The sequence below is a fragment of the Echiichthys vipera genome (assembly GCF_963691815.1).
Source record: "Echiichthys vipera genome assembly, chromosome: 2".
NCBI lineage: Eukaryota > Metazoa > Chordata > Actinopteri > Perciformes > Trachinidae > Echiichthys > Echiichthys vipera.
Genome location: NC_139827.1, coordinates 4,397,654 through 4,417,472, shown reverse-complemented (window position 1 = coordinate 4,417,472; position 19,819 = coordinate 4,397,654). Strand labels below are relative to the sequence as shown.

General features: G+C 43.2%; 1 protein-coding gene across 1 annotated transcript; it reads right to left on the bottom strand.

The window, feature by feature from the left end:
- Positions 1-2,073: 2,073 nt before the first annotated feature.
- On the bottom strand, positions 2,074-14,759 carry LOC310958665 (aspartate aminotransferase, cytoplasmic-like). Its single transcript, XM_083929703.1, has 9 exons — positions 14,534-14,759; positions 10,376-10,557; positions 8,873-8,996; positions 8,588-8,700; positions 7,264-7,368; positions 6,459-6,609; positions 6,125-6,290; positions 4,782-4,924; positions 2,074-3,145 (listed from the first exon to the last, which is right to left on the bottom strand). The coding sequence occupies exons 1-9, from the start codon at positions 14,640-14,642 to the stop codon at positions 3,006-3,008; spliced, it is 1,233 nt and encodes a 410-aa protein (XP_083785829.1). The 5' UTR covers positions 14,643-14,759; the 3' UTR covers positions 2,074-3,005.
- Positions 14,760-19,819: the final 5,060 nt, after the last annotated feature.

The following is a 19,819-nucleotide window of genomic DNA, read 5'->3' as shown; positions in this document are numbered from 1 at the left end:
AGCATTAGAGGAGTCTGACTGACAGTTAGCGTTAGCTGTTACAGCTAAGTAAACATGAAAGTTAGCTTACCGATCAAGGAGAAATGTAGCCATTTGGGCGTGTGTTTTAATGCCGTTGAACTCCTTTATCTCAGTCCATGGAGTGAATGCTCGGCCTATGTTGACTCTGGTTGTTGCCCGTCTCCGCTCACTCAGCTGCTGGGACAAATAAGCAGCTGCAGGATTGGCTAACTCCATTTCACCCAGTGCCAGCCTACAGTAGCTGCACCCAACAACAGACAACCCTGGCAACCTGCAAAGCCCAACACTATCGGGTGCTACAATGGAAACAGAACGTCCCAGAAAGTCACTGTCAAACCCGTCAAAAATACACTAATATACTATAATATATAAAAATACTTTCATTCTGTACCCCTCAAAACGCCCGTGGGTGTATAATTTTTTTAAATAAATATAGCTTTTAATAAAGATTCTACATATTCAGCCTTTATTACAATAATGTGTTTAAATATAGATTATGGGATTTTTTTCGTGCACTGGTTGCAGATGCTGCTGGAGTACTGGCTCTTATTGCAGCGAGACCTCTGCACGCTGACTTCTTGCAACCCAGAATCCTTCACTTCTCTCCCCCCTCTATCTGTGCATCGTGTTCTGACTGCGTGCCTGAAGATGCAGCGTGCTCTGGACTTTTTGTGTTTGTCTGTGTGGTGTTAAGGGGGACGGGACGGACGGACGGACGGGTGTGGCTCCATCTGACTGAGTTTGCAGGATCAGGATTTGTGGCACTGCAGTACAGAGGAGGAGGAGGAGGAGGAGGAGAGGGGGGGGGGGGTGCAGGAAGGATGGGAGAGAAGCAGATAGTGGTCTGACGACTCAGGTGTGACCAGTATGGAAGCTGGTATTGGTCTTTTAATTAGAATCCAGTCAGAATAATCCATAGACTTTAGGTCCCTGCCTGAAGTAAACTGCTGTATCGCTCGTTTCATTGGAGGTTTTAAATATTTTCTGCATCGTTTTTTGTGAGTTTTCCATCTTTCAAAGAGAAGAAGTTCCTTGTGAAACAGTTTGGATGTTTGTTTTTTCTAGCGGTCCTAAATACTGGCAATAATTATCGCTGTCATCCCGGCATCACTGGCTTACACCCAAACGGATCCATCGCAGCCTGGAGAGGATGAAAAAGGAGGAGGGATGCTTTCTAACGCAGCTCATTGGCTTATGTACGTAACGGGCGGAGGGGGGGGGGGGGGGGAGGGGGAGAGAAGCATCCCTCCTGGGTGCAATACATCAAACCTGCTGAGTCACTTTTGCTGCATTGGAGCGCCTGAACACAGCCAATCAGCGTCCTCCTTTGAGGTCAAAGACAGAGAGTACCTGATTCTGCTGCAGGGAATTTAGTTTTGATTTGTTCAGATGTATTTTTACTTTGATCTTCGGTTATCAGAATGTTTTCATCAATCAGTATATTCTCTTATTGCTGCTTAGTAGAAGTGTGTATTGTTTGCAGCTCTATGATCAATAGTGATACCTGAAATACTTAAAAATAGAAACATTTAACAGTTTATAAAAATAAGTCTGGTGATAGTTATTTTCGTCTGACTGTCAACAAATCCCCTGAAAACACCAAAGTGAACACTGAACTGATTCTACAAACACACATTATCTGTGCAGGTAACAGCAGTGGGACGTAACTAACAACATTTACTCCAGGACTGAACTTGTATACGCGAGTATTTCCTTTGTATTTTACTGTTAACATCTACTTCATTACTTTTATCTGACAGCTGGAGTTGATATCTGTGACCAGCTTTAAAATGCTGCGGACATATTAAAGGTTGAACATGGAGAATGAGCAGAACACCGCCATCTGGTGTCTGAAGATCAGAGTCTCAACAACTAAAAATAACTCCAGCAGTCGGGCTGCCAGGTTCGTTGCCAAGTGTGTGAAGCGATCAGTCTGTTCCATGTCAGTGATGAATCATACAACCACTTATTTGACTCTCGTCTTTACACACGTAGAGATTTTAGACACCGCACAGACTAGGGGAAAAAAACAAACAAGCAGAAAGCAAAGACTTGGTTCCTGTGGTTTATAATTTATTTCAGTAAGAGCACACGCACTGATGTGTGACATTACAAACAACACCACGTAACGGGAGTTTGGATATGTGGCTAATGGGTGTCAGGCAGGCTCCGAGGCTTTCTGGATCACAATAAGGGCACTGCGGGGTGGAACGAAAAAAACAACACCAGAGAGAGAGAGAGGAGCGGTGATTTTTGTTCACTGATGGCACAAAGTCACTAACAGTATGATCGTTTATTGTAGCTGCGCGGGTGCGACAAGGCAAAAACCTACGACAAGAGGCACATGCATTTACCTTTCAGTGAATGGAACGCGCCCGATAACCGTTGTACTCTAACCGCCCTTCTTTTAGGCTTCGACGTGATGATTTAATCATCAAATATACACATGATAAGTTCTGAGAGCTGCAAAAGAAAAAGGAATCCGGATTTTCTTTCCTGATTCGTTTCGCGCTCAGAGCAGAAGTAAAGTAGGCGGGTGTGCTTCAGTGCTTCTGCAGGATATAGTAGGACCTCTAACAGCGATTACATCTATTTACAGTAACGCGGCGTTTTGTTCGATTAAGACACATCGTATCTCATCCCTTGAAGTGCGAGAAATGACGGAGGAAGCAAATAAAATTCAAGTGACTTTGTAACTTCTACACATTCGGGTATGGAGCTCTGCTAAGTATGTGTGTGTTCAAGTGTCTCCCTGAAATCATTGCACCTCCCGAAAGGTTTCATACCTTCATGTGAGAACATTAAAATCATCTCATCCTCCCGTTCGACTGCAAAAATTCCCTGCTGCAGTTTAACCAATCAGAGGGGAGGATGAGCGGGGCGGGCGGGCAGGCGGGCAGGGGGGTATAAGGGCACAGACATGACGGTGCTTCCTGTTGGCGCACGGGAGGCAGGAAGTGGGCGGACAGAAAAAAGGCGACCCTCTACTGGACCTTGGTGACGGCATCGTGGATGGACTGAGCGACATAGTCGATGTTCTTGGTTGTCAGGCCGCACATGTTGATGCGACCGCTGGCCATCAGGTACACGTGCTTCTCTTTGATCATGTACTCCACCTGTTTGGCTGCAAAGACACATTTACAAAGACAGTGACGGTCACCCAGAGTGAGGAGGCTGCACGCTTCTCTTACACGCTAGGATTCACTTACTAGAGTTTTATGGAATTATTAACAAGGACAAGATGGGACTTTATGAATCCTAAACTGGGAACATTTTACAATTTTAGCTAACAGAGGAAAGAGCTGAAAGAGACCCTGAGTTTGATTCGTTTCTGTCAAACTTGCACACTCAAGGTGGGTTTTCTGTTCAAAGTGTTGGGCATCAGTTCTATTGAGAATAAGAGTAATGTACTCCTTAAGTTAAATACTGAGATCTTAAAGAGGAAAAGAAACCAGAAAAGGGAAAGAAACACAAGCAGTCAAACTCAGGGTTGCAGATCCAATGTCAGGGTTGGGGGGGGACACAGAAGTGATTTTTTTTTTTGTATGCAACTCATACCCTGCCACAATAAATCACAACTCCCTAGAGACTCGCCGTATCATTCAAAAAGTGCTGCACATGGAATCATTTACTGTGCTCACCTTTCCTGTTTATTTGTCCTAAACAGCACAACAGTGATTATCACTGCTTACTTAACTGTTATATAAGTAAATCATAGTTTTAAGGGTCTCGGGCGTGTGAAGTCTACTCACCCCCAGTTATTCTCACCGTCTTACTTTCCTCCCAGTGTCTGGGACTACTTTATGCATGATTAACAGATGTGGATGCATATCAAAATATGAATCCCTTTTTTTTAAAAGCCTGCTGATCATCAGCGTCTGTGTAAGAAACTACCCGTTCATTTGCATCGTAGTGGAAGAGAGACCTTTCAAAACAAATGACAGTGAGTGGGTGTCATGAAGTCCTGTATCTGGCCCTTCAAATTAAAAGTCCTCGGGCCTTTTAGGTCAGCTGCCAGTCACATAGATTTTCACTAAATTTTGACAAAAAGCGGCTCCAAATGTTTCTTTTTTTCCCCGCAACCAATGAAATTGGTCTACTGATTTTTTTTTGGTCGACCAGAGCTTGGTTGACTATTTGGGGGCAGCCATAATAAAGAGTTAGAAATGTTTAGACTAAATGTTCAGTTAGAAAGGTTTATGAATGTCAGTGTTCAGTACATTCTTAGGAAAACTGACAGAAATGATGGACAAAATTTTAAAAACATATCCCTAAGAAAGGTTCACTGTTTAAGGCCAGTTTGTAGATCGCCTGTTCTCAGACCAGACTTTCTGTCAAGTAAACAGTTACTGCATGACTTTAGGAGTCTTATGTCAATATTCTATATAAAGTTCTTTATTTGTTGTATGAACAACAATTACAAGGGATGTAATTTTAAATGTAAAATATTCAAAAAAAATCATTAAAAGTAAAACCGACTTGACACAGAGAGAAGGTGGTGTCTTTATTCTACCAAGCAACACTCATATTTCCAGTATTTCTATAATAACAGCTTGATGTGTGTGCTGTGTTTATGTTAAATGCATTTATATGGCGCACACCCCACCGCTAGGAGACTACTTTGCCAGTGGGAGAGCAGACGTCTCTGAGATCAGCAAACTTTCTGTTCACCTTAACCCTCATGTTTCCCCCGCAGCTGGAACATATGCTAGAGGAAACACTGGTGTGATGTGTGTGTGCGTGTGTGCTTTCCCACTCACGGTTCAGGCCGGTGAAGCTGAACATGCCGATCTGCTGGGTGATGTGGTCCCAGGTCCCCGGGGTGCCCAGACCCTGCAGCTTGGTTTTCAGCTGATCCCTCATCAGCAGGACACGGTCTGCCATGGTCTTCACGTTAGCCTTCCTACACAGAGAGGAGCAGGGAGGGGGAGAAAAGAGCGCTGAAGGTGAGATAAATTTAGCAAACAGGTGCTTGAATATTTTAAAAGAAACTTGTAAAAGATTCATGTGGGCGTCAGTGGGGGGTGCAGCATGTAGACTTTTCACACACACGTGCAGCAGCGTTCCCACTCTTTTCACAAGATCTTTTTCCAGGACTTTTCCGGTAATGATCTCGCTCGTATGACAGACATCTTTGGGACCATATATTTGTATATTGCATATTCTTTTCATACTTTGTACTGTAAAATAAAATTAAACCATCAGTACCATCTGCCAGTATTTAGTTACAGTTGGGCTCCCATTCACTGTTTTACCCCGGCTTCACTTTCATTATCCAACTCTCAACACACATTTAAAAACCACCGCTCATAGCTGTTACAGTTGAATCACTAACTTTAAACCTTTGCAGCCAAAACAAACAGCAAGTGCATCAACTTTAGCGACTGCACCAATTAAACTTTGTTCAACCGTTTAAAACGAGTTGTGAAGAAAGCACCGCTAAGCTGTATACATGATAGAAGCTACCAGTTACCAGCGGTGATTCATTCACATTTTAGGGCTCAAAACAACTCTTATTTTGTAATGTCATCTAACCTACATGAGCTACCATGTGATGTGAGCGAGCCTTCACAGTACAGCGCGTAATATCAGGTCTCAGGTACCTATCAGCTCCCATTTATGTTTAAATCACCAACTAAAAGGTGCAGAAGTGAGCTAGCTAGTGCTAACTGGCTCGTGCTAGAGCGTCACCAGCAGCTCAGTGACCTGCGACTCTGAGACCTGCGACTCTGTGACCTGCGACTCTGTGACCTGCGACTCTGGGACCTGCGACTCTGGGACCTGCGACTCAGGGACCTGCGACTCAGGGACCTGCGACTCAGGGACCTGCGACTCAGGGACCTGCGACTCAGGGACCTGCGACTCTGGGACCTGCGACTCTGGGACCTGCGACTCAGGGACCTGCGACTCTGGGACCTGCGACTCTGGGACCTGCGACTCTGGGACCTGCGACTCTCGGACCTGCGACCCTGGGACCTGCGACCCTGGGACCTGCGACCCTGTGACCCTGTGACCTGCGACTCTGGGACCTGCGACTCTGTGACCTGCGACCCTGTGACCTGCGACCCTGTGACCTGCGACCCTGTGACGGTCAGGAGCGTACCATTCAGCGAAGAGCTCAGGGCAGTTGAGGGTCTTGCTGACGATGCGCGCTCCCTGAGACGGGGGGTTGGACCAAGTCGTCCTGACAATCTTCTCCATCTGGGACAGGATGCGGCCCAAGTTCTCGTTGTCCTGGGCGACCACGGTCAGGTTGCCAACTCTCTCGTCTGATAACAGCGGCAGAGAACAGAAGGGCCACTTTAGGACATGTGATGGGCAGGAGTCATGTTTCTAGTAACAATATGAACACTGCATGTATAAACAGTAGTCCTTGTCCTAAACCATCGTACATACATACATGTGTGTGTGTGTGTGTGTGGATCACGTGTACTCACTGTAAAGGCCAAAGTTTTTGGAGAAGGACTGAGCTACAAACAGCTCAAAGCCCTCGGAGACAAAGAAGCGGATGGCCCAGGCGTCTTTATCCAGGCTGCCAGAGGCGAAACCCTGATAGGCCGAGTCGAAGAACACAAACAAGTTCCTCCTCTAGAGAAAAAAATAAAAAGATATACAAGATAAGAGATCGGTCCAAGAATACAATTTGAACTAAAAACACCTTGGAGCAAAAATGACGGTAATAATGGTTCAAAAAGGTAAGAATCCAATAAACGTATGGAGGCCTAGTGTCCATAGACTTTTTAAAAAGACATGCACGTGTTGATGGCTCTAAATCACCCGTAGGTGTGAATGGTTGTCTGTCTCTGTTCGTCTCTATGTGTCCTGTGATAGACTGGCGTCCTGTCCAGGGTGGACCCAGCCTCACGTCCGATGTCAGCGTGGATCGGCTCCAGCCCCCCGCGACCCCGACAGGGACAAGCAGTTGAAGATGAATGAATGAATTAATGAATGTCTGAGTTTTTGTATGAGAGTTGTATGTGTAGGCGGCAAAATGCAGCCTGGAAATGGAATTTACGATAGTTTTGTATCCTAAATATGTTCAGTATGCTAAAACAGCACTATCATATATAACCATAACCACACTGTTCACTTTTTAAAATGTAACGTTTACATTTTTACTGACCTGCTTTGTACTTTTACTCAGATACATCGGGTACTTTTGCCATTACTTGAGAACAATAGTCTAGTACTCTTTCCACCTCTGCCATTAACGTGCGTGTGATCCCAAACACCCGTTCTTACCTTCATGATCTCTGCGATCATCTTCCACTCCTCCTGGGTCGGGTCGGTGCCGGTGGGGTTGTGCGCACAGGCGTGGAGGACGAAGATGGAGTGTTCTGGAGCTTTCTGTTGAGAAAGGAAGCGTCGTATAAAACACCAAAACTGACATCCTGATTCTAAACAGGGTTTGATGTTTGCTGAGGGTTTGAACGCTGCTCTCAGAGAATGACAGTCAGGAGGGAGGGAGGGAAACCATGTTGTGGATTTTGGCCCTAAAGTGATTAATGACATGTAGTTTAAGGTGTAATATCAAATTATCAGTGTTTGTATGTGCTGACGATAAAATTCTACTTACGATACATCACTGAATAGGAACAAAAGTCAGAGGATCAAGTGAGAACAGATCATTTCAGGGCGCACTTACACTGTCCATCCGTACCGTGCCCAAACAGGTTTTACGGGTAAAGTCTAGTTCGTTTGACCAGTGTAAGTGCAACCGCACCGCGCCTAGGAGCGGTACGGTTGCCGGCCGCGGACCGTTTGGGAGAGGTGGGCTTTTGTAAAGCATGTTTGCACATGTACGAGCACGAGCATGCGCACATGTACGAGCGTGCGCACGTGTACGAGCACGAGGCCTACGGCGGCTCTGAGGTCATTTCCTGTGCGCCTGTTGGGACATAGAAAAAAGAAGGAGGGACCATGCGCAGACATTTAAAACAATGGCGGCAAAAGGTTCACGTTGGTGTGATGTGGAGGTGGAGTGTTTACTGCAGATTTGTTCGATATTCAAAAACAGTCGACAAGACGCACAAAAACTCTGAGGTCTATGGAAAGATTGTTAACAAAGCGTCGCATCGCGATGACATCATCAATGCGTGTGACGTGTTACAGCGTGATGACGCATGGACAGCAAGAAGCATTCACCGAGGCCCAGGTAGTGTGAGTACTAATGGGCCTGGAGGGGGGACAAGTACCCTAAAGCCCGGGGCACGGTACGGGCGTACAGCGTGAGTGCGCTGTACGTCACAGTCTTGTCACACTGACTCATCTTAAGAATCTGTCACATCCCATAATTAACCTTTTTCTTCTTAGATAAATCACAAATATGGTCAAACAGCTCAATCTACAAGAGCTGCTGTATGTATTTCACTTAACAGTGGCTTTTCCCTCCTTGGAATCCATCAGAAGCTCCTCATTTTAGTCAAACATTCTGGTTTTATTTGATATTACAGAAAGAAATGACCCGTTACCTAATATCTTATAAACTGGGGATGACTAAATATTACATATTGATGTTTTTTCATCATGTAGCAGCTCTTCACTCGCCACAGTCGTCCCTCCTCACCTCCAGGTCATCCAGGAGCCCAGCGAGGTCCAGTCCCCTCTTAGCAGCATCCCAGTAGTGGTAGGGCCGGATGTCTTTGAAGCCAGCGTCAGCGAACACAGAGTTGTGATTCTCTGGGAGGAAGAAGAGAGCGCAGGACATGATTAGATTTTTAAAAAATTAAAAAACAACAGGAGAACATAGCAGTAAAGTGTTTCAGGGCAGCAAAAAGTTCAAAGAAGTTTAAGGGAAATCGGTGTTTCTGTATTAACTCAACATATTCTTGCTTTAAGGCGGTCTACTAACCCCAGGTGGGCGCTGAGACGTAGACGGGTGTGGCTGTGTTATTGACGCCGTTGTACCACCGTCGCAGGAACTCTGCCCCGATCCTCAACGCACCGGTCCCACCCAGGGCCTGGACCCCTCCCACCTGAGAGAGGAAGACAGCAGGATGAAATGTGAGAAGAACAAAAGAAATCTGATCCAAAAAAACAATAAGATTACAAATATCTGTTAAATTAAATCCTAGATCTACGTATTGAATCCAAGGCACCTACAGCCGAAACTTTCCAAGTACATGTACAGCACAGATAGATAGTTATGACTTTATTAACCCCCAGAGGGAAATGAAATCATCATAGCAGTTTGATACAATAACATACAATAAAAACATTAAAATACAATAACAGTAGGTACATTAAAATACAATCAAACACAAATGCAGTAAGAAAAGGTGCATTAAAAAGGCATCGAGTGCTGAAGGTTAATGAGAATTAAAATGCACCAGTGCTCAAAGAACAATAAATAATTAAACACAAGGGTAATAAAAGCTGGTAATGTAAGAGATAAAGTCCAGTTAAAAGCAGTCCGGCAATGGATTTATGAGACGGGTTTAGTGTCTGTATCCTGGCAGAGGAAGATGAATTACAGTCTGAAGGCACCGCACAAATGATTTCCTGTATCGCTCCTTCGTACAACAGGGCTTGATGAGTCTGTTGCTGAAGGTGCTCTTTAGTTTACGACAGACATCGAGCAAAGCAACAACTTTATCAACTACTCGTACATCGGTAAGAACATTCCTCAAACGTGTACTGTGAAAAGAAAACGTTGCTTGCTACTCCTTTGATCTGGAGTCAGATGAAAAAAGCCTCAAGATTAATTTCATCTTTGAGCTAAGCTAGGCTAAACTCCAGAACATGCCACACTAGGTACACACTTCATCTGCTCCTTTGAGCCCCGCTCAGGCCAAAGAGTCGCAACGAGACGAAGCCGCTTTAGAACGTTACAGGGAAACGTTGCAGCGGTGTGAACTGGCCCGTCTCATCTCGACCCGACGCTGCAATCCTGCTCGTCAGGTTGCCAGTGGCTGGTTGTAGAAATGGGAAGAGAGTTTCGGACGGAGGCTCAACGAGCGCGAGAAAGAAAGAGAGACTTAAGCGAGCTAGAGAATAAATGAGGTGAGGGAGCGACGCAAAATTGAGAACAAAGCATTTTATCAGAGAAATAAAATGTTATTTTCGCTGTTCAAGCTCAAGAAGAACTGCTAGACATGCAGCTGTAGCAAGTACCTCACTGTCACTATCACCTCATTCATTTTTAAGATGTTAATTATATCCAGCTACGAAAAAGCCTGAAAAGTCAGAAGCTACAGAGGAAGTGCAGAGAGTCGTTGCTATGGAGATGATACATATTGGTGTTAACTGGCAGGTTCATTTATAAGTGCCACTGCTGTAAATCATCCACTGAACACCGTAAACACACAGACTCGTGTCAACAGCTTCATCTGAATCAAACAGTTTGTGTTCTCACCCTGTTGTCCTTGATGGCGGCGCTGTCGTCTCCGAGGGCGACCTTGGAGGAGGCGGAGCGGAACTCGGGCAGGCCGAGGATGGGCAGGTACTCGTGGTTTAGGCTGCTGTCCTCCACAATCAGCTTCTCCACCTTCTTCACCACCGGCAGCACCCAAGGCTGGCACTCATCCGTACGATAAGCTGGAAGGGGACACAAAGGGTGACGTGACACTTTTATCAGCGAGCCACAACAAACCCTTCTAGTTCCTACACTGGTGACAGGAGGAGTACAGACGGTTAGGCACAGCTGGATTTTAATTCCAAAAACAGAGGCTTTCTGCAACATTTTGGCATAAATACATAAAATATTCAATGCATCCATAAATCCCTGATGTGTTACGTGTAAAACCCACACCTTTTCACTGGTAAAAACGATATGTCACCCTATATATGTATTTTCTTTGCTTCACATATGTCAGATATAGTACGTTTCTTCTATTAGTTTATATTTTCTTTGCTTTTAGTTTATTCTTCTCTATTTGTAGGCAAAAATATCATTCTTTCACAGCGTATATGATCAGATCTACCACCCACACTCAACCATTTCTCGAGGCACTGCTGTATTTCAACCTATTTTATTCCAGGGAATGAATCTTAAATGTAACACTAGCAATGACCTTGCAGCCTGACAGGATAAAAGCTGAAGAGAGACGAAGAAGAGCGAGTGTGCGTAAGAGAAAACAGTACTATTTGATTCAATGTAGTGTCACATGCACTCTGAAGGTCACCATTAATAGCCAGAAGAAACTACTGCAATCGTGCATGTGTGTGTGCGTGCGCGTGTGTTGCACATATTTGACTCCTTAAGAACTCGTCCTCTCTTTATGGGGGTCTGTGCAGAGCTGTATCAAATATCAGGCCTTCACCGCAGCTGTAGACACACTGTACAAGGTCAAACACACATGGGTTGTTGGTCGTGCGTTGGATCAGTGGATCAGTGGATCGTAATCCCACATTCAGGGTCAAAAACACTGCAAAAGTCCATGACTCAAGGCTCTTGAGCTGCTTCCTGTCCCCACAAAAGATAAGTCAGTACAAATTGGGCGTAAGAGACAGCAGTAACCTCTGCTTATTAACTGATCCATTCATCTCTTTTCAGTTTCATACATGTCTGTACTGCTGCTCATGTGTCCCATTAAGGCCAGAGGATGCATTACATGGGTGAAGCGTTCTCCGGTGCTCATTATTTCCACGGCAAACTCGTTTGTTGCATAATGTTTTGGCAACGAGGTGCAGCTCAGGACTGGGTCCATGTTGCATGATACGACAAGGTAAACTTACATGAACCTATGAGTAAGGTAGTTACGTCACTAGAGCACTGGTTACAAGATGTTTGCAGGGTTTAAATGTTAAGTAATATAAGATTAATATCATTAAAAGGTACTAAATGTCCTCTGGGATTGTTATTGTAATGTTGAGATGCAGCCGACACATTGTCTCTTGAACTTGCTTGCTTCACTTTCTATAAAGTTACAAAGTTTTCTAAAGTCAGTCATCTGTTAAGAGATGAATGAAGTGATAAACAAAGAACTGTCACTTTGGTTCTTTTTGTTTAGTGGACATTAATGCACACACAACTACACATGACATGACATTTAAAAGTCAACACCAATAATAGTTGTTGCCCTCTGTGTGAAGATGCAGGAGCCCGACTGCTCAGGTTACATACAAACGGATGCAGTCAAATGCAAAATTATCAAAAAGTAAGTTGCTTTATATAAATGATAAAATCACAGTCACAGTCTTACACTGTCAGGTTTCAATGAAACAAGAATCGACGTGTTGTTACTTATTGTTTAAATCTACAGAGATCATTTATTTTCTCGATTAACAGATTATTTGTTTGGTCTCAAATCCTCAAATGTCTGTAGTTCTTGTGTGTGTGCACAGTTTACCATTAAAGATGATTCTGATTGTTTTGTCCACAACTCAAAAACATTCAGTTCACTGTCACAGAGAAGTAAAGAAATCAGAAAATATCCACATTAAAGAAGTAGGCATACAATTAATCAATTATCCAAATAGCTAGCGATTAATTTAACAGTTGACAACTAAATCCATTCATCTTTACATCTTTCAGTTGATAGTTTTACAGTAAGGAGGCTGGAGAAATGGAAATAAACTAACAGAGAGAGCTCATCAGGACTGTGCCACAACAATACTTATAGTTGTTTGTCAGTTATGCTGCAAAGCAGTGAGAGACAGATACATCGGCCGGACGATATTATGGGGCTGCTGTGTTCGCTGATAGTTTTTCCCCAGTATTATTTACAGACAGGCGTCCACGGGCAGCTCCGTGTTGCTGGAGACGCCTTTTTTAAGTTCAATAAATGTTCTTTTTTGGGAAATTGAGACTCTGAACATTTGTTTTTATCATTGTGTCATTTTTATGATGTAAATTGAGGGAGCAAAAGTAGGATCGGCTCCAAATATCAGCTCAAGAAAATCGGCAGTCTGTATCGGTCATCGGCTACGGCTGATGAAAAAAAAATAGACATCGACATCGAACCTAAAAAAATCCATATCGGTTGATCCCTACTGCAAAGGCGTCATCTCATCCATAACGCACGAGGACCTGACAGCTTCAAAACAAGCAGGAGTAGCCAGATGAGATCCTAAATGTAGCTGCTTTGAAGTTAGCTAAATGAGATGATAAATATCATTTATCTTGTCAATTCAATTCAATTCAATTCAATTCAATTTATAGTGCTAAATCATAACAAAAGTGATCTCAGGACACTTTTGTTCTCACCACACTCTATGACTTATTTATGATTTACAGAGACCCAACAATTCCCCCGTAGAGTACGGTGGCAACGACAACCTTCACTATAACAGACAGGAACGTCAGACAGACCCAGCTGAGACTATTACCCTGCGGTAAAGGTAGAATCCAATAAACGTATGAAGGCCTGTGTCCATAGACTTTTTAAAAAGACATGCACGTGTTGATGGCTCTAAAATTGCCCGTAGGTGTGAATGGTTGTCTGTCTCTGTTCGTCTCTATGTGTCCTGTGATAGACTGACGTCCTGTCCAGGGTGTACCACGCCTCACGCCCGATGTTAGCTGGGATCGGCTCCAGCCTCAAGCGACACCGTTGGAGATGATGGATGGATATCAGACCATGACTGCTTATATAAATATAACTCTTAATTTGTTTTTAACTGTGCACATACACTTTTATTATTATTATGTTACTATGCATCTGTTATTGACGCTTTTGCACTATCATCTTTGGCTGCTGCTGTTGTGATAGATTTACTTCCTCCTGACCTTTCGTTCTACATTAACCCAAACAATGTTGGGACTTACGGTCTTCGGTCTGGGGACCTGTTCCTGCTCCCTGTCCCAAAAAAAGTCTCAACTGAACTGGGAAAGAAAGCTCCCTCAGCCTGGAACAGTTTACAGACACTTTAAAACAAGATGAGTTGGTCTCACTGAGCACTTTTAAGGGGAAAATGAACGACCTGGAGGCAGAAACATTTGGCTGTAGATGTTTTGGCTGTAGATGTTTTGCCCGAGGCTTGTATTTTGGTAACTGACCTGTGTTTGTTTGTGTGTGTGTGTGTGTGTGTGTGTGTGTGTGTGTGTGTGTGTGTGTGTGTGTGTGTGTGTGTGTGTGTGTGAGACTACGCTCTTGCCCTCTTGTAATGTCAATGAGTCTTTTGTCCTGGTTAAATATAATAAATAACCCTGAAAATGTGAAACTGTCCCCACTGTGAGACTGATAACAGATGATTTTAGGAGGAGAATGGTGCGTTCAAGGACACCGCTGATACGGTGGGAAAAGGTGCCTTTATGGGTTAAACGGTGAAAGTCACAAGGCGAGGTTCTGCTGTCATTTCTCTCCGTGTCATCATTTCCTGTGGCAGCGTTAGCATTTATGTGGAGCTGACAGCTGTCAACGTGAAGCTAATTATGTGCTCCAGCTCGTTAGCTTCACTGCTAGCATGTAGCGAAGGTCAAATCAAAACAACCGCTATTAGTTTGATAGCATAACAAGGGGGCACTCAGAGCTAACAGGCTAACCGAGGCTAACAAGCACAGCCGTTGGAAGCACAGTTTGTTGAGGCTAACTCAGTACCAGCTAGCTAATTTAGCATTAGCATCTCTCACCTCCAACTCCCAGATTCACCTTCTGTGCGTGGCCGTCCTCCCTGAAATCAGCCGACAGTTTGAAGACCGCCACCGGAGGAGCCTGCGGGACATCGCTGAATATGGACATGGCTCTCGGAGGTGATCCCGGTGCACGAAGAGGAGACGGAGGGGGAGAGGGTGCTTCCAGTGACGGGTGAAGAGAGAGAGAGAGACGGGGCCAGGGTTCACCTTCACTTCGCCGGTTCAGGACAGACAGCAATAGAGGTGTCAATCAGGCAGCCAATAGGAAGGCGCGTAACAGCGAGGTGGACCTGAGACAGCCAATGAGAGAGCAGTGTTGTTGTTATTCAGAACCGTTATAGATATATATAAATATATAAGTATCTAGATGGTTCTGGTTTTATTTATTCATTTATTTTATTTAATTTTTGTATTTTTTAACAACTTTGTGTTTAAAATAAATACAAGGGAAAATTGTAGCAGCCAGGTTACGTCACGTTACATAAATAAAAAAATAAAAACCGTAAATAATAATAATAATAATAATAATAATAATAATAATAATATATGAATAGATACATAAAAAGTAAATAAATACATTTCATAAAAAATGTTTGGTTGCTCTCTATGTTACACCAAGTTCATAGAACAGTTTTTAAGATTTTGACATTTATTGATATATCTAAATATATAAGTATCTAGAAGGTTCTGGTTTTATTTAATTATTTATTTTATTTAATTTTTGTATTTTTTGACAACTTTGTATTTAAAATAAATACAAGGGAAAATTGTAGCGGCCAGGTTACGTCACGTTACGTAAATAAAAAAATAAAAACCGGAAATAATAATAATAATAAATGAATAAATACATAAAAAGTAAATAAATACATTTCATGCAAATGGTTGGTTGCTCTCAATGTTACACCACGTTCAAAGAACAGTTTTCAAGATTTTTACATTTAATGATATTTCTAAATATCTAAGTATCTTGAGGAATCAGGTTTTATTTATTTAGTATACATTTAATATTTCTTTGTATCTTTTAACAACTTTGTATTAAAATAATTACATGGGGAAATTGCAGCAGCCAGATAACGTCAAGGTACATAAATAAAAAATGAACAAATAAGAAATAATAATAAATAAACAAAAAACTAATTCATTTATTTATTTGCTCAATTTTGTTTTTATTTGTTCATTTTTTAATTTATGTAATTTTTTGTAATTTTTTGTGTTACATATCAAAAAGATAATACAAATGGTTTGTTTCTCTCAATGGTACACACACACACACACACACACACACACACACACACACACACACACACACACACACACAATTTTCAAGACATAGATAACCATTAAGGTCAAAGATAGGTAACAATAAACAGACTTCCCAAAAATGTGCAGATTGTAAATGAGAGTACATACGTAAATATGTTGTGACACATGCAATAATCCAGTTCCTTCTCTCTCCTCTGAACTGAGCTTTACACAAACATGTATTAGATAATCTGAGTGTGTTATTAAATCATCAGGCTGAGGTATTAATGAATATCTGAGCCTGAAGCGTGTAGAGTCACTTCCTGTGATCTGCCACAGGAGGTCAGTGTGACCAAGCAGGAGAAGGTGCACATGAGTCACAACCACTTTCAAAAAGCCACATTCGAGTCCCTGTGTGGACCATGAATGGAGCTTCGACTGGTGGCTGGAGAGGTGCCAGTTCATCTCCTGGGCACTGCCGAAGTGCTACTGAACAAGGCACCGAACCCCCAACTGCTCAGGGCGCTGGTCACTGGCAGCCCCCTCGCTCTAACATCTCTCCATTAATTGCATGTATATAGGTCCTGTTTGTGCATGTGTGTGTGTGTGTGTGTGTGTGTGTGTGTGTGTGTGTGTGTGTGTGTGTGTGTGTGTGTGTGTGTGTGTGTGTGTGTGTGTGTGTGTGTGTGTGTGTGTGTGTGTGTGTGTGTGTGTAACATGAAAAAAATAATAGTGAAAATTGAATTTCCCCATTGCGGGACAAATAAAGGAATTCTTCTTCTTTATCTAAGTTTCCTGCCACATGTTGAAATTATTATGTAGACTGAAGACAGACTGAAATAACATGCACACAGTCACATTATATTCTTTTTTTTCTCACAGTTCGATCCTCATCTGTACCTCGTCTCGTGTGAAACATGCACATTCTTTACTAACAGCAAGTAAAAGCAACAACAGCATAATGTGTGTGTTCAATGGGTCTTAAGTAGACGTTCATCTGCAAAAGTGTAATCAACCAAATGGACTTGAATAGTGTATACAAAACAAACAAAACATGAACAACTGCACTATATCATGTGAATATTTATATATGTCTATTTCTTCCCTTTTAAAATTTAACTTTATTGCTTATTTTTGCATTTTCTTTAAATCTTATTTTGTAATATGTTTCTGCTTTGAAATATTCTGTTGCTGCTGTGACAAACGAATTTCCCCGTCTGCGGGACATTTAAGGTTTTCTGATTCTGATTCTGTATTAAAAGTAAAAGTATTTAAAGTGAAAGATGGCCCATTTTAGCTTTGTATTATGTTATATTAGGAGCTTATTATTGTTAGTGCATTGACATTTAAGCAGAAAATAATGCATCATATTTCATGAACTTCTTGTGCTCTGAATGAAAAATAATCTTAATATGCAAAGTGAAAATGTATGGATCTCTGAACCAGTGGGGGAGGAAGCTTTAACTTAAATAAAAGTAACAACAGAAGTGTAGAAACAATCTGTCGCAAGTAAAAGTCCTGCATCAAACTCTGACTTAAGGAAAAGTCCAAACGTATCAGCATTAAGATACACGCAAGGTACCAAAAGTAAAGGTGTATTATAAAGAATAGCCCATTTCTGAATAATGTACATTAGATAATATTGTATTAGTATCATTATTTGATTTGATTTATTAAATTGTATCATAAATGCAGTAGTGAAATAGAGGATAAACAGTAGTTTAGGTCTTATTTCCACTGTGGTCCTCGACACAAAACACCGGGACGAGACAGACGTGTGTGATAATCAATAAAACAAATGTTATGTTGATGTATTTATGTGTTTGTCGCTTTAATGCTGCAGCTGGTAACGGTGGGAGTCCATTTTACAGACCTTATTAACGCGAGCTTGAACATTTCCTTGGTTTTCTTGTCACATTTGATCATATTTTGTTTTATCAATCAATCAGCAAAGTACTTTAGTTATGAAGTAAATGAAGTGGGAGTCAAAACTACAACACTGAACTGTAGGTGCTTCATGTCTCTGCTCCGTCTCTCTGTTCGGACACTTTGAACAAAATCCCAGGTGTGTGCCCCCCCTCTCTCTCTCTTTCTCTCCTTCCCTCTCCTCCTCTCTCTTTTTTCTCCCTCCCCCTCTTTCTTTCTCTCTCTCCCTCTCTCCCCCTCTTTCTTTCTCTCTCTCCCTCTCTCCCCCTCTTTCTTTCTCTATCTCCCTCTCTCTCTCTCTCGCTCTTTTTCTCCCTCTCTCTTTCTCTCTTACTCTCTCCCCTTCTCTCTTTCCCTCTTTCCCTCTCTCCCCTTCTCTCTTTCCCTCTTTCCCTCTCTCCCCTTCTCTCTTTCTCTCTCCTCTCTCTCCCCCTCTCTATCTCCCTCTCACTTTCTCTTTCTCCCTCTCACTCTTTTTCTTTCTCTCTCCCCTCTCTCTTTCCCTCTCCTCTCTCTCTCTCCCCCCTCTCTCTCTCCCTCTCTCCTCTCTCCCTCCCCCTCTATCTCTCTCTCCCCCTCTCTCTTTCTCTCTCTTTCTCCCTCACTTGCTCTTTTTCTCCCTCTCTCTTTCTCTCTCCTCTCTCACCCTCTCTATCTCCCTCTCACTCTTTTTCTTTCTCTCTCTCCCCCTCTCTCTTTCTCTCTCTCTCCTCTCTCCCCCCCTCTCTCTCTACCTCTCTCCTCTCTCTCCCCCCTCTCTCTCTACCTCTCTCCTCTCTCTCCCCCTCTCTCTTTCTCTCTCTCTCCTCTCTCCCTCCCCCTCTCTCTCCTCTCTCCCCCCCTCTCTCTCTACCTCTCCCCTCTCTCCCTCCCTCTCTCTCTCTCCTCTCTCCCCCCTCTCTCTCTACCTCTCTCCTCTCTCCCTCCCCCTCTCTCTTTCTCTCTCTCCTTCTCTCCCTCTCTCCCCCTCTCATGTTTGATCTGAAGTGTTTGATGAATAGCCTCAGCTTCACTTCTGTGTAGCCTCCACTTCCAGCCCTCCTGTAGCTAAAGTAGCATGTTTTCGTGTCAGTGAAGTGTGACTGACACACACACACACACACACACACACACACACACACACACACACACACACACACACACACACACACACACACACACACTTTTCGTTTTCGTTTCTCTTCCTTCAAAAATATCTCAAAAACATCGAAAACACCAAATTATTTTTAGTTGACAGCAGTACACACACACACACACACACACACACACACACACACACACACACACACACACACACACACACACACACACACACACACACACACAGTTCTTCACACATCACACATTCCTCCCGCTGCTCCCCTCTCACTCTGTCATTGCCAGAGATGATGATGAGGCCTCCTCCTGTCCTCCACTTTTTTCCTTTCCCTCTCCAGAAACACTCCGCTGAACCGTCAACAGTGTTGGATTTCAAAGGGGCGAGGGGCTAATGCTCCTGCATGAAGCTGATTGAGTCAATTTGTCAAACATGATGGACCTTTCGTGGCCTCGGTTCCTGCTCCCCTGTTGTCTGCAGGCTACGGGGCTGATGGAGGGGGCTCACTGAGGCAGAGTGTTGCTGCTCAGTGAGCGGCGGAGGGCAAACCACCTGCTGCAGCAAACCTTCATTTGATAGGAAAGGGAATCTGACGGAGGTTTGTAATTTGCCAAATGCATTCAGGGCTTCCAGATCCAGTCTAAACATGAGCACACTATCATCAGCTGTGTCAGAATAATGGAGGACATCATGTTTAAAGGGTTGGTCCACTCAAATTACAGAAATACATCATTATGCCTCTTTCCCTAATGGAAAGCATTCATTTGGTTTGCCTTTATCTGATTGGATCTTGACTGGACGTCATGCATTAACCCACCTCCCTGCTCTAAGAAGCACAGCCACAGTGGTTGGCAGCAGCTCTTTACAATGCTATCTTCACTGAGCATAAAACACTGGACGATACCACCTCGTCCCTTCCACACTGAGCCTTCTCGCTGAGAGCGTTGGGAGTCTTTAACTTAGGGTTTAAAAGTCGTTCCAGGGACTGAAAGTGGAAGAGGAAATGGTACAAAAAACAG

Bases quoted from the DNA above. Each gene is read 5' to 3' on its own strand.
- LOC310958665 (XM_083929703.1), bottom strand. From the start codon at position 14,642: ATGTCCATATTCAGCGATGTCCCGCAGGCTCCTCCGGTGGCGGTCTTC. The intron at 8,701-8,872 runs GTTAGTAGACCG...TCTTCCTCCCAG, and splicing joins CGTCTCAGCGCCCACCTGGG to AGAATCACAACTCTGTGTTC. The intron at 6,610-7,263 runs GTAAGAACGGGT...TTTTTTCTCTAG, and splicing joins TGATCGCAGAGATCATGAAG to AGGAGGAACTTGTTTGTGTT.